Source organism: Sorex fumeus, unplaced genomic scaffold (genome assembly GCF_029834395.1).
Source record: "Sorex fumeus unplaced genomic scaffold, SorFum_2.1 ptg000054l, whole genome shotgun sequence".
NCBI classification, from domain to species: domain Eukaryota; kingdom Metazoa; phylum Chordata; class Mammalia; order Eulipotyphla; family Soricidae; genus Sorex; species Sorex fumeus.
In genome coordinates, this window is record NW_026606111.1 from 26,565,571 (window position 1) to 26,585,941 (window position 20,371).

The 20,371-nt window shown below is 39.4% G+C and overlaps 1 protein-coding gene across 1 annotated transcript in view; it reads left to right on the forward strand.

The window, feature by feature from the left end:
• AFG1L (AFG1 like ATPase) overlaps window positions 1-20,371 on the forward strand; it is a 193,548-nt gene that overhangs the window by 136,621 nt on the left and 36,556 nt on the right. The window contains exons 9-10 of the mRNA XM_056125103.1: window positions 9,274-9,344; window positions 9,601-9,701. Of these exons, the coding sequence (XP_055981078.1) occupies window positions 9,274-9,344; window positions 9,601-9,701 (172 nt within the window). The remainder of the gene's footprint in view (window positions 1-9,273; window positions 9,345-9,600; window positions 9,702-20,371) is intronic.

The following is a 20,371-nucleotide window of genomic DNA, read 5'->3' on the forward strand; positions in this document are numbered from 1 at the left end:
AAGAAAGCCACAAACTGCAGAGATACCACCGGACCCCAGTCACCATCCAGTTAAAAATTTAACTCCAGCTGTATCACCCCATTCAGAATTTAAGAATTCCTAGAACATCATCCAAAACTCTTCCCCCACTGATATACCAAGAGTAACACACCACATTGGATGTAAAGTAAGAAGGCAACCAACCCCAATTAAGAAAATATTTACACACAAAGCTTCATCTGTAACAACATGTTAATAATCTCTTATACAATGACTTAATTGCTCCAGGGTAAGATAACAACAATATTCACATACTTTCTTTTAAGGAAATCCTTTTTGATCATTTTTAGCAGTTTATTCATAACAAGCTATATAAAATAAATTATTTATGGTCTGCTTTGGGGCAGGCTTGGGTGGTAGTTGGAAAAATTGGAAATAATGGTGGTGGGAAGGTGTAATGATGGTCGGGTTGGTGTTGAAATATTGGAAGTAATAAATCATTATGAACAACTTCATAAAATAAAATAAAATTTTTTAAATAATTGTGAATTCCACAGTCAGGCATGGGACCCCAGTCATTGCAGCAACAAGGATGGCAATAAGCGAAGGTGAGCAGAATTAAACAAAACCAAACCAGAAAAACAAAGAAAATAATTTTTTATTATATTTATTTTTTTCAGTTACTGTGAAATTATAAAGTTATTTATGATTGTGTTTCAGGAATACAACTTCACGACACCCATCCCTTCACCCATACCTTCTACCAATACCCCCATCTACCCACCCAATTTGCTTCCCTCCCGTTAGTCTGCTTCTACGAGAGGCTCCTTTTTAAATATATGTGTATATATATATATGTACATATATATGTAAGGAAATCATTTTTAATATGCCCATGAGAATCACTAAATTGGTATCCTTCTACTTGGATTTATTTTGCTTGAGACCTTTACAGCTCCTTGGATCTAGGTATGTGACTCTATCCTAGATTGGGAAAGTTCTCAGCTATAGTTTATCCCACCAATAATTCTTCCCCATTCTCTTACTACTGCTTCCCTATTCCCTTAAAGTAAGTGTTATTCCTCTTGAAAGTGACCTTATGTTTTCTTATATTTTCTTCATTTTTGCTAACCCTATTCCTCTGTACTTCTTTGAAGTCTTCATTTTCATTATAGTGATTCAAGCACACTGATTCATTCTTCTTCAGCATATGTCATTCTGCCATGGAACCCTTCTGCTATATTTTTAGACTCAGATACTATGTTCTTCAGTGATTTCTGATTGAAATTTTCAAATACTCTCTCTTTCCTTGTTGGAGTTCTATTGCTTTCTACAATCCATTGAACATCCTTCCATGACTCACTTTGAAGTCTTCATCAGGGAATTTAGAAGAGCTCTTGTGTGCTTGCTATTCTTCTTGAACTTTTGCCTTCATTTACCAATGCAAATTAGTTCCTCCACTTCTTCATATGCCTGGTGCTATGTGAGGTCTTAGACGAAGGGCCTAGTTTTGTGCTGGCCTGGATGGCAATGTAGGGCTCATATTTGCTCATTTCGTTTAGAGACTGATGATGTTTTTGTATTGTTCTGAACCACTGTTGGGAATTTGTAATAAGTTTACTGCATCAACTATATTTCCTTTTATTTTTCAAAAAAAGTTAAAGAACTGTGATTTACAACGTTATTGATAACTTAGTTTTAGGCATATAATATTTCAACACCAATCCCACCACCAGGTCAGCTTCCCTCCATCAGTGTTCCTGTATTTCCTCCCACCCCAGCCTCTTCCCCATCACTGCCTGGCAACACAGAGCAGAAACAAATATATACAAAAGATTTGATCTTATAAGTAAAAGTCCATGTCAGGGAGAAAGTATTCAAAAATTTTTTAGTTATTTTTTTAAAAATATTCTATTTGAGGCACTGTGTTTTATAATACTGTGAGAGATAGAATTTCATGTATACGGTGTTCGAATACCATCTCACCCCCAGAATATCCACTTTCTTCCACCGTTATCCCATGATAGAACAAATTTTTATGTGCTTTGGAAAAACATGGCATATATTTATTATAAGCTGACAAACTATAAATTTATTTCGTATCATTGTTTCATATAAATTATATTTAGAATAACTATCATAGAAAATGATTCATAGTCTTATGGTCACTCATTATTATTTGAAATTATTTGCATAAAATATTGTGATGACTATATTAACCTGATTGAGTAATTTTATGGGTTAATATCTACAGAGAATTTGGAAACTTTTTTTTCTGCAATTCCCTGGATTTTCCAGCTGTGTATTTGCCCCAGTTCTCCTCTGATTCTTTATACAATAAAGGCATCTGTTTTTTTCTCTTAGAGCTTGAATTACCCTGAGCAGTACTGACTTTACTGTCTTCAGTCTGAAAAGCTGGAAAAATGAGCAACTCACTAGAGCGTTAGAGTTTGCCTTGCGCGGCCAGCCCGACCGAGCCAGGTTCGATTCCTCTGCCCCTCTCGGAGAGCCTGGCAAGCTACTGAGAGTATCTCACCCCCACGGCAAAGCCTGGCAAGCTACTTGTGACATATTTGATATGCCAAACACGGTGACAACAAGTCTCACAATGGAGATGTTACTGGGCCCACTTGAGAAAATCGATGAACGATGGGAGGACAATGCTACAGTGCTACAAGTGTCATATTCCTCCAATATCTGCCAGCTTGTCCACTTCCCAGTGCTTTTGAACCACTTGTTTTTATGGGAGGAGTTTCCCTCACAAGGTTAGAGCTCTATCAGCAACAGAGTCCATTGGAGAGGTGCTTACTTGGTCCAGCTAGAACGAGAACACTTCTGTTTTCATAGACCACTCCTCTGTATATCTTCTTGAGAAGGCTGTGTGGGAAATTATATACATACATATGTAGCATATCTTTCTGAAATATCTTCATTTTTCTTGATTAGTAGTTTGATTGAGCATAGACAGTTTGACAATAATCGTTTCTTGGATAATTTTTAGGTACTATACTATTATTTTCAAATTTCTGTTATTGCTTTTGCAAAGTTTAGCATGAATGGATATGAATGTGTCATGTTGTTTCATTTTTATTATTATTATTATTTTTTTTTTAGTTTTTTGGGTCACACCCAGCGATGCACAGTGGTTACTCCTGGGTCATGCACTCAGGAATTACTCCTGGCGGTGCTCGGGGGACCATATGGGATGCTGGGAACCGAACCCTGGTCTGCCACATGCAAGACAAATTTCCTAGATGCTGTGTTATAGCTCCAGCCCCAATGTTTTATATTTGACCTGTGTTCTCCTCCTGAAGTTTTTAGGATATCCTTTCTTTATTCATGGTTTCCTGGAATTTCATAATAACTATGACTTTGAGTAGAACTTTCTTTGCCCTCCTCCCTTTTTTTTATACTGGTTATTTAATTGTACTCATTTAACATATAAAATAGTGACCTTAGTTTTAAAAGTTTAATTTCAGTTTTCCTTTTTTTTTTCTTCCACTGGGCTGGAGCGATAGCACAGTGGTAGAGCGTTTGTCTTGCACACGGCCGACCTGACCCACCCAGGTTCAATTCCTCTGCTCCTCTCGGAGAGCCTGGAAAACTACCAAGAGTATCTCGCCCGCAGAGCAGAGCCTGTCAAGCTCCCTGTGACATATTTGATATGCCAAATCAGTACCAACAAGTCTCACAATGGAGACATTACTGGGCCCGCCAGAGCAAATTGATGAACAACGGGAGGGCAATGCTTGCAGTGCAGTGCTTTCTTCCACCACCTCCCACCCAACTCAGTTCTCATCCATAGTTTTTTGGAGTACCTCCCAGTTATATATTGAATCTTCTTGATTGGTCTAATTATATTTTGCTTTCTGCTTTTTCTTCTTTTCATATTCTTTAATTTTTAAAAAGATTACTTCACATTTTCCCAATTCTTTTCTATTTTTAAGAAATTTGGTAGTCGTACTTAAAATCCTTTCTTATGTAAAATTGTTCTGTACAGCATCCTTTTTTATTTTATAGATGCAAGTTCTTCTCTCCAGACATATTAGAGTATATCTGGTCTTGGTAATTTTTTTGCTGTTTTCTCAGTGATCTCCCCTAGCCCCCAGTATTGGGGACAACCCATGGCATACATTCAAGGCATGTATGTACTCTAATGCTGTCAGGCACATCCAGTCCACAGAACCTCTTTTCTTTATTTTGGTCTTTATTTTTATCCTAGTTTTCATTAAATTATTAGAAGTATTTGGATATCCATTCACTTATAAGATGAGGTGTTAAAAAGTTAATTTGATGTTCAATGTGAATAAGTAGGATTTTATTTATTGGTCCACTTCACTGAAGTTGGTAAATGTTTAGGTCAAGTTTTCAAGCAAAAAGCCCTGAAATGTCATTTTTTAAAGATTTTGTGGAACACACCTAGGATACTCATGAGAATGGGTAGTGCTGGGGATTAAACTCAAGATTCCTACATGCCAAGAGTACATTCTAACTCTTTAAACTCTCTCTCTCTCTCTCTCTCTCTCTCTCTCTCTCTTTCTCTCTCTCTCTCTTTAATTGTTAAAATGTCCCAGATGGGTAAACTTACCAGTAGTAGCTGGTATGAAAGACGTGCAGGAACCCAACTGCCAGTGAAGGAAGGGCAGCTGAGCAGTTGCCTTGGCTTTATTTTCAAACAATGTCACGCTTTCAAAAAAAAAAAAAAAAAAACAGCCCCAAAGCTTTCTCTTCTGGCATGTCAGCAGTACTAAATCTTTGTAGGGTTTTGATAAGATCTGGCATAAATGAGGCAACCATTTAGCTTAGTGTCTACCTTTCTTTCAGTCCAGTAAGGTTCTGTTTATTTGATTAAGGACCACAGTGCCAATCTTTTCTTCTTCAGAATCCCCTAATCTTTTCACGTGATTTCCTTACAAGACCCAGCTTCTCCAATTATTCAGGGAAGGTAAATCACCTTTTTTTTTTTTAATTTGCTAAGGGAAAAGACTCATATCACAAATACAAGGCACCAAGGTCAGTGGCTGCTCATCCCCGTTTCCTTCCTGATAAAGGAGGTAATGGGGGATATAGGGAAGCTGTATGAGTAGGGTAGTTTGCTGCTTATCTAATCATGGGACAGGAGTCTGGATCAAGTTGTTAGTGGTTTAGAAAGAGGTCATTAGTACTTTGGGGTAATTAATGCTTCTAGCCACAAACTCCAGGTCTTAATTGCTATTCCAGGAGGAATAGGAAAGATTGTCCTTAAAAACGGCAAAATGTGCATTGGTGTTTTTAAATATACTTAAGCAAATTCCCTATTGTATTCTTTTTCACTGATGATAGAGCAATCTCAGAGAACATCCCAGTTTTGATCAACTATTAGTGTCCCATAGTGAAACTCTTCATAAAATGGCAGGGATGCAGGTTTGATTCCCAGCATCCCATATGGTCCCCTGAGCACCGCCAGGAGTGATTTCTGAGTGCAGAGCCAGGAGTAACCCCTGTGCATCGCCGGGTGTGACCCAAAAAGCAAAAAAAAAAATGGCAGGGATGATGTGATATGCATGTTTAGTGCTCTTCCTGTATATTAGTAGTTGCCCTGCAACCTTGTGTTGGTTTTACCTCCTTCCCAGTAATACATTAGAGGGTAGTTTTTCCCATTGACTAGGCTTCTTCTTGCTGTTTTATCTTTTTCCTTATCTTCACCAGTTTGGATTTTTAAAATGGCATATCTCAAAGGCAAAAGAACATGAGAATTGATTTATAAAACTGAGTTGTGGGTAGTTGACTGAGACATCGGTGGTGGGAAGTGGACAGTGGCACAGAGTCTGGTTTGAAACATTATATGCACGAAATCCTGCCATTAACAATATTGTTAACCACAGAGTCTAAAGTACAACTTATTTTTTTAATTTAAGAAAAAACCTGGCATGTCTTGATTTTTACTTCACATATGTTGTGACTGGTAAGAATGAGTGATTTCACATACACCTCTTGCCCATTTAACTGTTTTTAAATTTTCTTTTTTTAAACCATTTTTATTGAGGTACTGAAATTTCAATTTTGTTACTCATACTTTTAATGGTTATATCATTCTAACACCATCCCCACCACCAGAGCCTACTTTCTTCCATCAGTGTCCCAAGGACCCCAGTGCCCCCATGTAAAGCTCAGTTTTGTAAACAAAAATCTTGAATTCTGATGACCTTGACCATTTGTTTTTTTTCTCTCTTTTCCACCCTCCCTCCTTCCTTCCTTCCCTCCGTACCTTTCTCTTTCCCTCCCCACTTCTCCCCTTTCTCATTTTTCATATTCTAACTTGTGAGTAAAATTTTGAATATGTTTTGAAATCCTTACGTAATATTATTATAATGAAATAATTTTATAATTTCACATATAATAATTTCATAGATGATATAAAGTCTAGTGAGCCTCATTTTAATATATAGTATGTAATATATAACTCCATTTTCATATAGTATACTAGAGTACACAGAGTCAAGAGGAAATCTCCAAACTGGAAGTTTGTAAGCAATTGTTCATTCATTGAGTTCACTTTCAGAAATAAAGTTTTCTTCTCTCTTGGTTATTATCAAATTTTAATTCTCCCCCCTATATTGATTAGTATGCCATCTTAAGGACAGACTCAGTTTCTCAAAGCCAATGGATGTCCCAGGTGGCTGGCATTGCTGTCTCCTTTCTACATCTTTTTAAAAGTTGCTCTTCTACTCAGGAACAAATCTGGAATCCTGCTGGTTTTGGCAGAAAATCCCTCCAGATTTAAGTGTTAAAATTTCGGAATTTCAAAATCGCGCAGCCACTACTGCAGCCATGCAACATCATATGTTATTCTTAACCAGAAATAGAAAACAAATTGTCTACTGTTGCCTTTTCAGCAGATCTGAGTGTTGGGGTAAAATCCCAAATAATAATGGTGGGTCTGGTGTCAAAATATTGAATGTGATCAAAGTAGAGAAAGAGTAATGTGGAAATCATCTGCCCCACAGATAGGGGGAGGGTATGGGATGGAGGTATACTAGGGTTTTTGGTGGTGGAGAATGGGCACTGGTGAAGGTACAGGTGTTTCATTGTATGGCCGATACTTAAATCCAAAAGCTTTGTAACTGCTCTCTTGGTGATTCAATAAATAAAATTATAAGGTAAAAGGTAAAGGTAAAGGCCCTCCCGTTGATCGTCGATTTGCTCGAGCGGGCCCAGTAACGTCTCCATTGGAGACTTTGTTGTTACTGTGTCTGGCATATCGAATACTCTCGGTAGCTTGCCGGGCTCTCCGAGAGGGGCGGAGGAATCAAACTCGGGTCGGCCATGTTGGCCGCTTGTAAAGCAAACGCCCTACCGCTGTGCTATCGCTCCAGCTTATAAAAAATGAAAAAAAAAAGTAAGGTGGAGTTTATGCCCAATTCAATTAGCATGCCTGGCAAGCTACCCGTGATGTAGTCGATATGCCAAACACAGTAACAAAGTCTCCAATGGAGATGTTACTGGGCCCGCTCGAGCAAATCGATGAACAACAGGAGGACAGTGTGACAGTGATGTAGGTTACAATATTGTTAACTCTCATGGTTTTTAGAAACGAAATCAAGCACCTTCACCACTAAAACATCCCTGAACCTCAATCCCTATCCAGATATCACTCCTAATCTACTTTCCATTCACTGCCCCCTCCCCCAACTTCATCGCTTCAATTCTTTCCTCCCTGGCTTCCACACTCTCCCAGTTTGAGAATTTCAGTTTTACAATTAAATGAGAATTCTTTGCCTTCCTTTAAAAAAAAGTTGCTCTCTTATCTCTCAAAAAGATAATTACCTTCTCTTTCAAAAGCTTTGCCTATGTACATTGCCCTCGCAATATGAAGACTATTCCAGATGAGTCCCCATGGATAAGTTGGCAAAGCCATCATGTACTTATCTTATGCAGTGACATTTACATTAACTTGTGTGAATTCCTTGTACCTTAAATTTTTTGCCTCTATAATCACTCTTTCTGTAGTATCATTTTATTATTTTAATACAGGTCTACTCCAATGGTCATAATAAGGCTTTGTGTAAGTCAAATAGCATTTACCCCGCAAAGTCAACCACTATAGATGATGTTTTAATATCCTTTGAGGTGAAGTGGTTATTACTTAGATTTCTAAATCCATTATCATGACTGCATGCTTTGTTGCATTTTAAATGCATTATCTATGAAATAGTTGAAGAATTAGGTGCTTGTGTGTTAAATACCTGCCACCTGATAATTATCTCAAGGGAGAAATTGGTTAGGTTTAGTTTAAGCTTCATCTAAAGAAAAAGGGACTTGTGATATGAGTTTTCAATAAGACTTTATTAAGATAGATGTCCAGAATTGAATTTAATTGCTTCCACACCTAGACAAGAGCGATTATTGTGTCAGAATTAAACATATTGGCAGGTCATTCTGTACACGTGTGTACGGAGAGTTGAAGGAAACTTACATTTTTACTTGAAGGTTTTTTTTTTAAAGAGCATTTATTTCTTCTGCCAGTTATTTTATTTTATTGACTGCTAATTTATCAACCCCTCTTTGAAAAAAAGTGAGAGGAAAAAAGTCATAGTGTTATCACATTTATTTATATGAGTTCCTTCAACCATATGGTGGTTTCTAATTAGAATACAAAGGATTCTTTGATGAAACTAACTTTATACTGGCTGCAGTAGTGGTCATCACAGAAGGAGATAGTTTTCTTGAATTTCCAACAAGGACACTTTTGAGAGAACTGTGTAGTCTATAATTGTCCTTATACTAGAAGTCAGATAAAGTTATTGATGTGCAGATCAAGTTGGTATTTTGACGCTGGTAATCTAATTCTGAATATTTGATCCTCCCAGTCAGTGGCTTGACTTGATTTTTTTTTAAAGCAGCTTCAATATTTAATTTCACATGTACCCTATCAGTGGAGATTTCAAAGGATACTTTTCTGGATGCTCGACTGCCTTGTCTATTTGCTCTTGTTTTGCATGCAAGAGAGAGCCAGAAGCCTTTCTTCTCATTGTGTACACATAGTATTAATGGATTTACTCTGCCTGTATCATCTCATTACTGGAAACAGCCAGAAGCACAGAAGTCTTTCAGTGTATGCAAATAAGGCAGAATCATCTACCTGAGAGTTAATATTCTCTGCTTTTAAGTGTATTCTAAATCTAATGTTTGTATTTAGAGCATAACATCCTGTTCTCTTTTTTTATGGGCAAAAAGCTAAGCAGGCTCAGGCAGCTGTTTGATGTTGGCTTCAAGTGTTATTAATTTCATATTCTATTATTCTTTTCACTGTAGCACAAGTGAAGCTGATGTGGAGGCTGTCATGGATAAGTTGTTTGATGAGCTGGCTCAGAAACAAAATGATTGTACGTAAGTTAATTTCTCTTGAAAGAGAATACATTTAGAACACAATGCCCAATCTCCACTGACCAATTAATAAGTTCCATTGCTGTATATGGGTTGATGCCATGCTCAAGTGGCAGTCATTGTATCAGCATTTTGTCTAATTTATGTGTTGAATCATGTGCTATTATTCATCAAGCTATGCATTTCCTATCTGTAAGAGATGAATTTTATAGTAATTATCCAGACAAGATTGAGTCTTTGTTCATGTTCCCATAGTAACTAGACCAAGGATTCTAAAAGTGCAAGGCAGAGAGCTACGGCTGAATAAAGCCTGTGGAACCGTTGCCGACTGCACATTTGAAGAGCTGTGTGAGAGAGTAAGTATCCAGACACGTCCAGACTCATTGGCCCTTTCACATGTTAAAATACTTCATATTTTCCTCTCTGCCCATTTCAGATTTTAAAATACTATTCACAGAGGCAGGACTGATTTAAAAGTCTCAATAAGAAAAGTAGTCATTTGTATATGTGAGGTGTTTTCTCTCTATATATATACATATATTTAGAAAATTTGCACATAGAACTCTAAAACAAAGTTATAAATGCAGAGAATTGTTAACTGTTGCTAGAACCACAACTATTATCAGTTATAAGGATATTTTGTGAAAGACAAATGAGAGAAAAAAGAAAAAAATTGAGGTGAGATTCATATCTGGGGGAAAAAGGTGAAATAATACAATACTACTACAATCTAAGGAAGTATAACAAAAGAATGCCTTATTCTCATTGCCTGTGTGTTATTGCCATGATACATTTTCTGTTTGGGGTATAGTAAAAGTAAATTTCTAGAACTGGGACATAATATTACATAATAATATATTCAACAGAGGAAAAACGTATACACATTCATATAGACGAGAAAAACCTTAATTGCAGATTCATCTTAGCTATCAGTTCTGTCTTTAAGAGCTCCAAAATTCTCAGTACTTAGTGGACATTCAATATATTTATTGACTGCAAATCTTGAGAAAAACAGATTAAAATCACACACAAAGTATAATTTCTCAATTGCCACATATAAATTATCATCCCAGCTGGTCCCTGATTTATCTTGACTTTTAGGAAACTAGAGAGTTGTTTTTTAGTAAGGCAGAAACAAAAGTTTTTATTTATACTTGCCACCCATTTTATGAGTACGTTTCTTAAAAGATAATGACTTAATTACTTCTAAACAAAGTAAATTTTTCATTTTAAAGCTGAGGCAGTGAATCCTATTGAAATTGCTAGAACAGAAATACAGCATTTTAGAACCAACAAGATTAGGATAAATTTGGATCCCCTGAGAGATATTCTCAAGTCTCTGGAGACTAAGAACCCTTTAAACTTCTATTGTACCAATCTTACTAAGGTTCTAACAGCTTGAGATCTTAAGGTTACTGAGATATAAACTTGGGAAGAATATTCTATGTCCGAGAAATATAGTTGCTTCTTCTACTGAAGGAAGGGGGCTTAGTGAGGAAAGTAGAAGAGCTATTGTGTGTGTGCCTTGCCGCAGGTACTGAGTATTTACTTGCATTTTCTGGGTGCTCAGTATTTCAGGAGACTTAACACCCAAAAAGACTGATATGAGGATGCTGTAAAATCCTTGTAATCTACTATATGAGGGTGGTAGGGAAGTAAGTACTCTTTACAAATATTATTTGACAAAAATACGGATTATAGTAGCAACTGTGAACTAAATCCTTACTCAACAATGAACCAGTTTTTGTTATTCTTGGAATAGCTTTCTTTTATTGTTTTTTTTTATTTTTCATTTTATTTATTTATTTATTTTTGCTTTTTGGGTCATACCCGGCAATGCCCAGGGGTTACTCCTGGCTCTGCACTCAGGAGTTACTTCTTGAAGTGCTCAGGGGACCATATGGGATGCTGGGAATCAAACCCAGGTCAGCCGTGTGCAAGGCAAATGCCCTACCCACTGTGCTATTGATCCAGCCCGAAAATAACTTTCTTTTTAAAAAAAATTATTTTATTATAATTGAGGCGGTTTGATTATAATAATTTAATGTTTATGATGGGCTGGAGCAATAGCACAGAGGGTAGGGCTTTGCCTTGCATGTGACCAACCCGGCCGACCTGGGTTCGATTCCTTTGCCCCTCTTGGAGAGCCTGGCAAGCTACCAAGAGTATCTCACCTGCACGGCAAAGTCTGGCAAGCTATCTGTGATATATTCTATATGCCAGACATAGTAACAATAAGTCTCACAATGGAGACGTTACGGGGCCTGCTTGAGCAAATCGATGAACAATGGGAGGACAGTGACAGTGACAATGTTTATGATTTTGGATTAAAAAGTTACTCAACAATCACCAAGTTCCAAAGGACCTCCCATCACTGTTATATTTTAAATATATATTTTTATGATGTCCCAGTATTATTATTTTATACCTGTAAGGCTGTAGCTATTTCAAGCTTCTTTCTTCTCTCTCTCTCTCTCTCTCTCTCTCTCTCTCTCTCTCTCTCTCTCTCTCTCTTTCTCTCTCTCTGCCTCTCTGTCTCTGTCTCTCCTTTTGTGCATTATGGTTTACAATATAGGTACTAAGAGGTCATCTTGTTTGTTCAGGGCATTCAGCATTTTTTGTTTGTTTGTTTTGTTTTAAGCATTCAGTATTTTTGGTGGGAAGGTACAGCTGGAGTAGCCTTTTTTAACTAGGTGGCAGCTTTGGGTTGTGAAGGTGACTACTGAGGTTTCTGGAAGTATAGAGAAGTTTCAGGAGCTAGCCCATCCTGACCCTGAGAAAACCTGGAGATGTCAGTCACAAAACCTGCATACCCAAATTTTTAGCAGATTAATATCTCAATGAGGTCTGTCCTGAGATGGTAGAGTCCAGCCGGAGGCATGGCGATGATTTTGGATTGTGGGAGCAAGCGGCTTCCGGAGCCTCTGTTTGGGCAGGCACTAGGCTAACCTACCTGTATCTAGTCTACTCCAGTCTGTTCTGCTTTTGTGGGTCCCAGATTAATTGCTGCTCTTGATCTCTTTCGATATTTATTTATAGGTCTCTGAAGCAAGGTCAGTAAAGAGCTTACATGATGCCTCTGGAGTTGGTTTGTGGGGGTGACTGCTGGTGCTTCCAGGAGTATAGCAAAGTGGGGGGGGGGGAGGTAGCTCATCCCAACTCTGAGAATGCCTGGAGAGTTCAGTCACAAAACCTACATATCTGAATTTTCAGATTATTATCTCGATGAGGTCAGTCCTGAGAGTGGAGTCCAGCTGGAGGCATGGTGGCAATTTTGGATTGTGGAAACAAGTGACTACAGGGTCCTGTTTGGGTGGGCAGTGGGCTCACCCACCCCGTCCCCCCTCCAGTCTACCCTGATCCTTGTGCAGGCCCGATATTAACTGTGACTTTTGATCTCTTTCAAGATTTATTTATGAGTCTCTGAGGCAAGGCCCATAAATGAGCTTGTATGGCTGAGCCAGAGGTGGTTTGTGGCATGACTCCCACATACCTAACATTTGGAGGTTTAATTTCTCAGCAGACTTGGTCCTGAGTTGTTAGAGTCTGACCAGAGGCATGGCAGCAATTTTGGGTTATCAGGAAGTCAAATGGCACCATCAGGCTGCTGATGCCCTGGCTCCATGGGTCCAGGTTGACCTGCAGGAGGCGCTGCACCCCCCCAGGCCTCAGTGGCGACAGAGACCAGGACCAAGGCCAGGGCTGCTACTGTCTGCGGCCTGCTCACTCTGGGCAGGCTGTAGCCACCAGTTCAGCGGAGCCTGGACAGGGGGCACATGCCCCTATCCTGGGTCTCCAGATAGTTGTTTTTCCTCCATAATATGCTGCGGGCAGTGCCTGCTGGTCTGGGGAAGAAATGCCAATGGCGAATCACTGGGCCCCCATGGTGGGAACCCAGGGTGCCCCCTCAACTCTGGGATCCGTGATTCGTGGAGTGGCCTGATTGAACCCAAAGAGCCCTATTCAGACACGTTAAAACTCTGCCACTGCCCATAGCACAGAGAGCTGCAGTACTCACTGAGAGATGCAGCTGTGCCACTGCCATCCTTAGATGCCATCCTTGGTCCTACTCCAGGCTGGTGCTCTGTGGCGGGCAACCAGCCGGTTTTGTTTAAAGATGCGCTCCCTGAGACAGAATATTGAGGGGACGTCCACATTCACTCACGTAGAAATTTTGTGACCCCATGCTAAGTAGTCATCAAAACCTGTTCGCTGAAGAGGAAATACATGGTAAAGAAGGGAGAACCGGGTGTGTCTAGAGCAGTCCCAGTTTTCAGTCAGCTCTTGCAGTTTTCTAGGAGCCTCTTGAAATCTGAGGTACACTGAGTCACCACTTCCTTTAAAAAAATGTTACGTTGTAGTTTAGGTAAGTTGGTTACAGTAGAGTTAACATTTATGGTTTTGATATACAGAGTTACTGTACCTATATCTCCTCCACAGTGCCTGAGACCCTCCCCCACTGTCCTGATGTCACATTTAGGCCTCCTTTGCCTTCCCCAGACCCTCCCCAACCTCTAATGCTTAATAATCTCAATTTTGTGATCAAAGGCAAAGAGTTTGGCATCATTTGATACTGTCTGTTCCTTTGCTTTATATCTCTTTATGCTATAGCTGAGTGAGATGATTTTGCGTTTTTTTCTTCTCCCTCTGATTTATTTTGCTTAACATAATGCTCTGGAGTTCCATCCGCTTTGCAGAAAACTTCAGGATTTCATCATTTCCTATCACTGTCACTGTCCTCCCATTGTTCATCAATTTGCTCAAGCGGACCAGTAACGTTTCCATCATGAGACTTGTTGTTACTGTGTTTGGCATATCGAATACGTTACGGGTAGCTTGCCAGGCTTTGCTGTGCGGGCGAGATACTCTCAGTAGCTTGCTGGGTTCTCCAAGAGGTATGGAGGAATCAAACACGGGTTAGCCATGTTGGCTGCATGCAAGCAAACGCCCTACCCACTGTGCTATTGCTCCAGCCCGAGTAATATTTCATTGTGTATATATCCAACAACTTTCCTATCCACACATCTATCATTGGACATTTGGATTGTTGCATTCCTTCAGCTACCATTTTTGATACCATGAAAAAGAACTCTTTGTCAAGGAACAGATGGGTTGACATTCATAATGATTGTAGTTTGAGCCACAGACTGTTACAAGGAGAAAATATATTTAGAGTCATAAATATAAGGAGAAGCTTAGCAGTTATTTCTGGTTAACAGTTATTTAAGGTAGGAGGTTTCACCCACAAGCCTTGAGATATACCTTAAGTAAAACTACAGAGACCTAAGGCATTCTTTCATCTCATACCTCTTCCTGACTGAGCACATTTCTTGTACTCTGGAATCCTATAGATTAAGATCTAACTTCTCAGTATCTGTGAGATTTTTTTTTCCCCAACATACATTTCACAGACAGAATCAGATTCTGTGCTCTTTATCACTATCCAATGTCTGAAAAGTTTCTGGACAAGTTTGATCAAATTACATCGATTCCACGAAATCTTACAATTCTAGTTCTACCATGAAGTGCAGTGAGGTACATTGTGAATTTCTACATCTAAACTAAGCTTTGGATCTTTCCTAGGGCACGAGCTGACTGGGGAACTGTCATGCTCCAACTGAGAGCTCTCTCTGTGCTGACCATCACACCCCTAGCAGCCTCATTTTTTACTCTGCAGTAAAGTGCATTTTTCTCTGTGCTATGATATGAACAAGACTGATGGGGGTAGAAGAATAGGTTTGGGTGGTTCACCGGCACTCTCTCTGCATCAGAGCCATGGTCAAGGAAAGCAGGCAGATGCATTTCTGGGTAGAACCAGTGTTGAGGTTTTCTTTCCTTGACACAGTTGCTGAGCTTATTGAGAGAGTAGCAGAGGATTCAGTCATAGGGTTATTTGAGTCAGTAGTCCTCAAAGTGAAATTCTTACACTTCCTGCCATCCCTGAGACTTTTTAGGAGTACTTAAAGTCAGAATTCTTTATTCTAATACTAGGACACTGTTTTTTTTTAATTTTTTAATTGTTGTGAAAGTCATAGTGATGGTAAATAAAATCACTAGGTATAGAGACCACATTGTAGGATTCACATTCCATGTACTTGTAGTTTTTTTCATTTGTTTTTATGCCACATCTCATGGTGCTCAGGGCTTATTCCTGACTCTTTGGTCATGGGTCACTCCTGGCAGGATTCAGGGACCATACATGATGCCATGGATTGAAACAGGTTCTCAGGACCTACTTGTAGTTTTTTTTTAACATCTAGGTTTATTTAAGAAGAAGCCATAAAAGCCATAAAAATTATTAACGTCTTTGTTAAATCTCAACCCTTGATGTATACAACTTTTTTTTTTTTTTGGTGTGAGGGAATTGTGGGGCTTGACCATACCAAGAAGTATGCAGGACTTACTCCTGGCTCTGTACTCAAGGGTCACTCCTTGGTGGTGCTTGGAGAGGCCAGGTGCAGTTTCAGGGACCGAAAAGGAATTGACTGATGAGGCATGTACTATCCCGGCACTATCTCTCCAGATCCCAAACATACAATGTTTTAAAATTCTTTGTGATAAAGGAAGTGCACCTAAAACGTTCACTGTATACCAACTACAATCGTTGCCTTGTGGCAAAATTTTCATGCAGTGATTGAGTTGCTGGCTGAACTGACCAGTCTTTTTATGGAATTCCATTTTTGCAAGGAAGAATGAGTTACAGACAAACTATGGTTAATCAGGCTGAAATGAGACTTTTATTACAGTGATGGTAAATATTTTCTTGAAAGGGAATTGTTTGCCTGTCAGTGCTGGGGAAACAAGGGTTGCCAGTGATAAAATCTGAGCAAACAAGTAACAATTTGGATTTTGGAAAACATCTTCCTGCCACCATAAACTTGATAGCTTCCCAATTCTTCACCATTTTTTTTTCTGATGAGAATGGTGGTGATATTAAGAAATACAATGTTCTGCTATTATGTACAAAAGTGTATCAACATTGAGAAGATTGGTATAACTTGTTGGAAAATATTTTCCAATAACAAATGCATTTTCTTACAAAATTTTCACAGCCAAAGATCCGTGTAAAATATAGGAAGGATGAATGAAAATAGGATATAGAATATATATTGTTAATTCTACATTGCATCTAGCATTTTATTTATTTATTTTTATTTGAGCCACTATGATTTACAATACCATTGATGGTAGTATCATGTATTCAAATGTTTTAGTACCACAACCTCTGCCAGAGTGTTGGCCCCCCTCTATCAGTGTGTCAAGGCACTACCCGCACCGCACCCATCAGCAGCCTCCCACTTTCATTCCCCACATCTACCCACTGCTGGAAAACTCAGTTCTGTAAGCCCATTTTCAGTGCAACTAGCAATTTAAAAAATAACTTCCTGTTTTCAAATGTTTTATTCCCCACCTCCTTCTCACCTTCTCCTCCACTGTGGTATTGTTGATGTTACAGTGACCAGGAGTTGCACACAGGTTTGATTGTGGTGCTCTTGGGTTGTGCATCAGGTTGCGGAACTCAGATGCTCAGCTTCAGGCCTCACCATTTCTTCCTTCAGGTGCTTTCCAGGGTCCCACTCTTAGTTAATGCACAGCAGTTATGTGGTGCTTCCTGGAGTTGCTACAGTGCTCACACAACATGCTCGCCAGAGTTTGTGCTTCCTGACTTGCCACTAACTTTTCTGTTTTCCATTGCCATGCTCTCCAGAGGTTGCACCTCTTTTTGTGATGCTCAGACATGCTGAGTTGAAGTACAGCTAGAAATCACTCAAGATGGCAGGGATCACCCATAGCCGAGCTACCACATTCAAATGGCAGAACTTCTTGGATCATGCTCAGTGCCAGTGGGACACAGGATTTGAACTAGTGGCCATATGTATACCTACAGGACAGATTCTCTAAGCTCCTGTGTTACTCATCCCTGTGCCCTCCACAGGACCCTCAACTGTTTTAAATTTAATAATTAATTAAATTAGAGTTTGGGGGCTACACCCAAGTGCTCAGGGCTTGGTTCTGAGTCTCCTCTCAGGAGTCTCTCTTGATGGGGCTCAGGGGACAGTGCTGGGAATAAAAACAGGTTGGTGGAGTGCAAGGCAAATGCCTTAGCCCCTGTACTGTCTCTCTAGCCCTTGACTTTTTTTTTAGAACAGTCACACATTTTAAGAAAAAAATAATATGTATATATATATATAGAGAGAGAGAGAGACAGACAGAGAGAGACAGAGACAGAGAGAGATGTCTGCCAGAGGCAGGTGGGGGACAGGGGGACAATGGGGCCAAACGGAGGGAAACTGGGGATTTTTTAAAAATTTTTATTAGTGAAACACCATGAGGTACAGTTGTAGATTTACAATTTTTTGTGCTTGGGTTTCGATTTTACAATGATCAAATACCCATCCCTCCACCAGTGCCCATTTTCTACCACCATGGATAATATCGCTCCCACCCCCATCTCCCCCCATCCCACCCTGCCTCTGTGGCAGGGTATTTTTGTTCTCTCTCTCCTTTTGGGTGTTGTGGTCTGCAAAAGAGGCATTGAGTGGCAAGCATGTTCAGTCCATAGTCTACTTTCAATATGCATCTCCCCTCCTGGGAGGATCCTACAAGCACCCTTTATTTGGTGCTCCCTTCTCTATCTGAGCTGCCTTTTCCCCTAGAATGCCCGGCTGGCCTCTAAGCTATGGAGTAATCCTCCTGGTGCTGATCTCAGCTATTCTTGGGTATTAATCTCATATTTTGTTACTTTATATCCCCCAGATGAATGCAATCTTTCTATGTCTATCCCTCTCTTTCTGACTCATTTCGCTTAGCATGATACTTTCCATGTTGTACCACTTGTTTGTAAATTTCATGACTTCATCTTTTCTAACAGCTACATAGTACTCCATTGTGTAGATGTACCAAAGTTTCTTTAACCAGTCATCTGTTCTTGGGCACTCAGGTTTCTTCCAGTTTCTGGCTATTGTAAAGAGTGCTGCAATGAACAAACAAGTGCAGATGTCACTTCGACTATACATTTTTGCCTCTCTGGGATATATTCCCAGGAGTGGTATTGCTGGGTCAAATGAGAGCTCAATTTCTAATTTTTTGAGAATCATCCATACTGTTTTCCAAAAGGGCTGAACCAGTCAGCATTCCCACCAACAGTGAAGGAGTGTCCCTTTCTTACCACATCCACGCCAGCATCGGTTGCTTTTGTTCTCTTGAATGTGGGCCAGTCTCTGTGGTGTGAGATGGTATCTCATTGTGGTTTTGATCTGCATCTCCCTGATGATTAATGATGTAGAGCATTTTCTCGTGTGCTTTTTTGCCATTCAGATTTCTTCTTTGAGAAAGTTTCTGTTCATTTCATTGCCCCATTTTTTTGATGGGGTTGGATGTTTTCTTCTTGTGGAGTTCAACCAGTACTTTGTATGTCCTTGATATCAACCCCTTGTCAGATGTGTATTCAGCAAATATCCTTTCCCATTCTGAAGACTGTCTTTGTATTTTGGTCACTGTTTCTTTTGAGGTGCAGAAGCTTCTTAGTTTAAGATAGTCCCATTTATCTATGTCTGTTTTCACTTGCTCGGCCAGTGGCGTGGCATCTTTGAAAATACCATTAGCTTCAATGTCATGGAGGGTTTTGCCAACTTTATCTTCAATGTACCTTATGGTTTCTGGTCTGATGTTGGGGTCTTTAATCCATTTTGATCTTACTTTTGTACATGGTGTTAGGCAGAGTTCTGAGCCCATTTTTTTGCATGTAGCCATCCAGTGATGCCAGCACAATTTGTTAAAGAGGCTTTCCTTACTCCACTTCACATTTCTTGCACCTTTATCAAAGATTAGATGATCATACGATTGAGGGGAGATGTCAGTGTATTCAACCCTGTTCCATTGGTCTGCAGTTCTGCCTTTGTTCCAGTACCATGCTGTTTTAATTATTACTGCTTTGTAGTAGAGTTTGAAGTTCGGGAGGTTGGTTCCTCCCATTTTCTTTTTCCCAAGAATTGCTTTAGCTATTCGTGGGGGCTTATTGTTCCATATAAATTTCAGTGTTTGCTCCATTTCTTTGAAGAATGTCATGGGTATCCTTATAGGGATTGCATTGAATTTATACAATGCTTTCGGTAGTATTGCCATTTTGACAATGTTAAGTCTCCTGACCCATGAGCAGGGGATATCTTTCCATTTCCTCATGTCCTCTTTTATTTCCTGAAGTAGCATTTTGTAGTTTTCTTTGTACAGGTCCTTTACTTTCTTAGTTAAGATGATTCCTAGGTACTTGATTTTCTGGGGCACAATTGTGAACGGGATTTTTTTTTTCATGTAGCTTTCTTCTCTCTCACTGTTTGCGTATAGGAAAGCCATGGACTTTTGGGTATTGATTTTATAGCCTGCAACTTTACTATACAAGTCTATTATTTCTAGGAGTTTTTTGGTGGAGGTTATTGGGTTCTCTAAGTACAGTATCATATCATCTGCGAATAGTGAGAGCTTGATTTCTTCCTTTTCTACCTGAATACCCTTAATATCTTTTTCTTGTCTAATCGCTATTGCAAGTACTTCCAATGCTATATTGAACAGCAGTGGAGAGAGTGGGCATCTCTCGTCCCTGATCTTAGAGGGAAGGCTCTCAGTTTTTCCCCATTGAGGATGATGCTTGCTGTAGGCTTGTGGTAGATGGCTTTAACTATGTTGAGGAAAGTCCTCTCTATACCCATTTTGGCTAGGGTTTTCATCATAAAGGGGTGCTGGATCTTGTCAAATGCTTTCTCTTCATCTATTGATATGATCATATGCTTTTTATCTTTTCTTTTGTTGATATGATGGATTATGTTGATTGATTTCCGAATGTTAAACCATCCTTGCATCCCTGGGATGAATCCTACTTGGTCATGGTGTATGATCTTTTTGATGAGTAGTTGGATTCTATTTGCTAGTAGTTTGTTGAGGATCTTTGCATCTGTGTTCATCAGGGATATCGGCCTGTAATTCTCTTTCTTTGTGGTATCTCTGTCTGCTTTTGGTATCAGTGTGATAT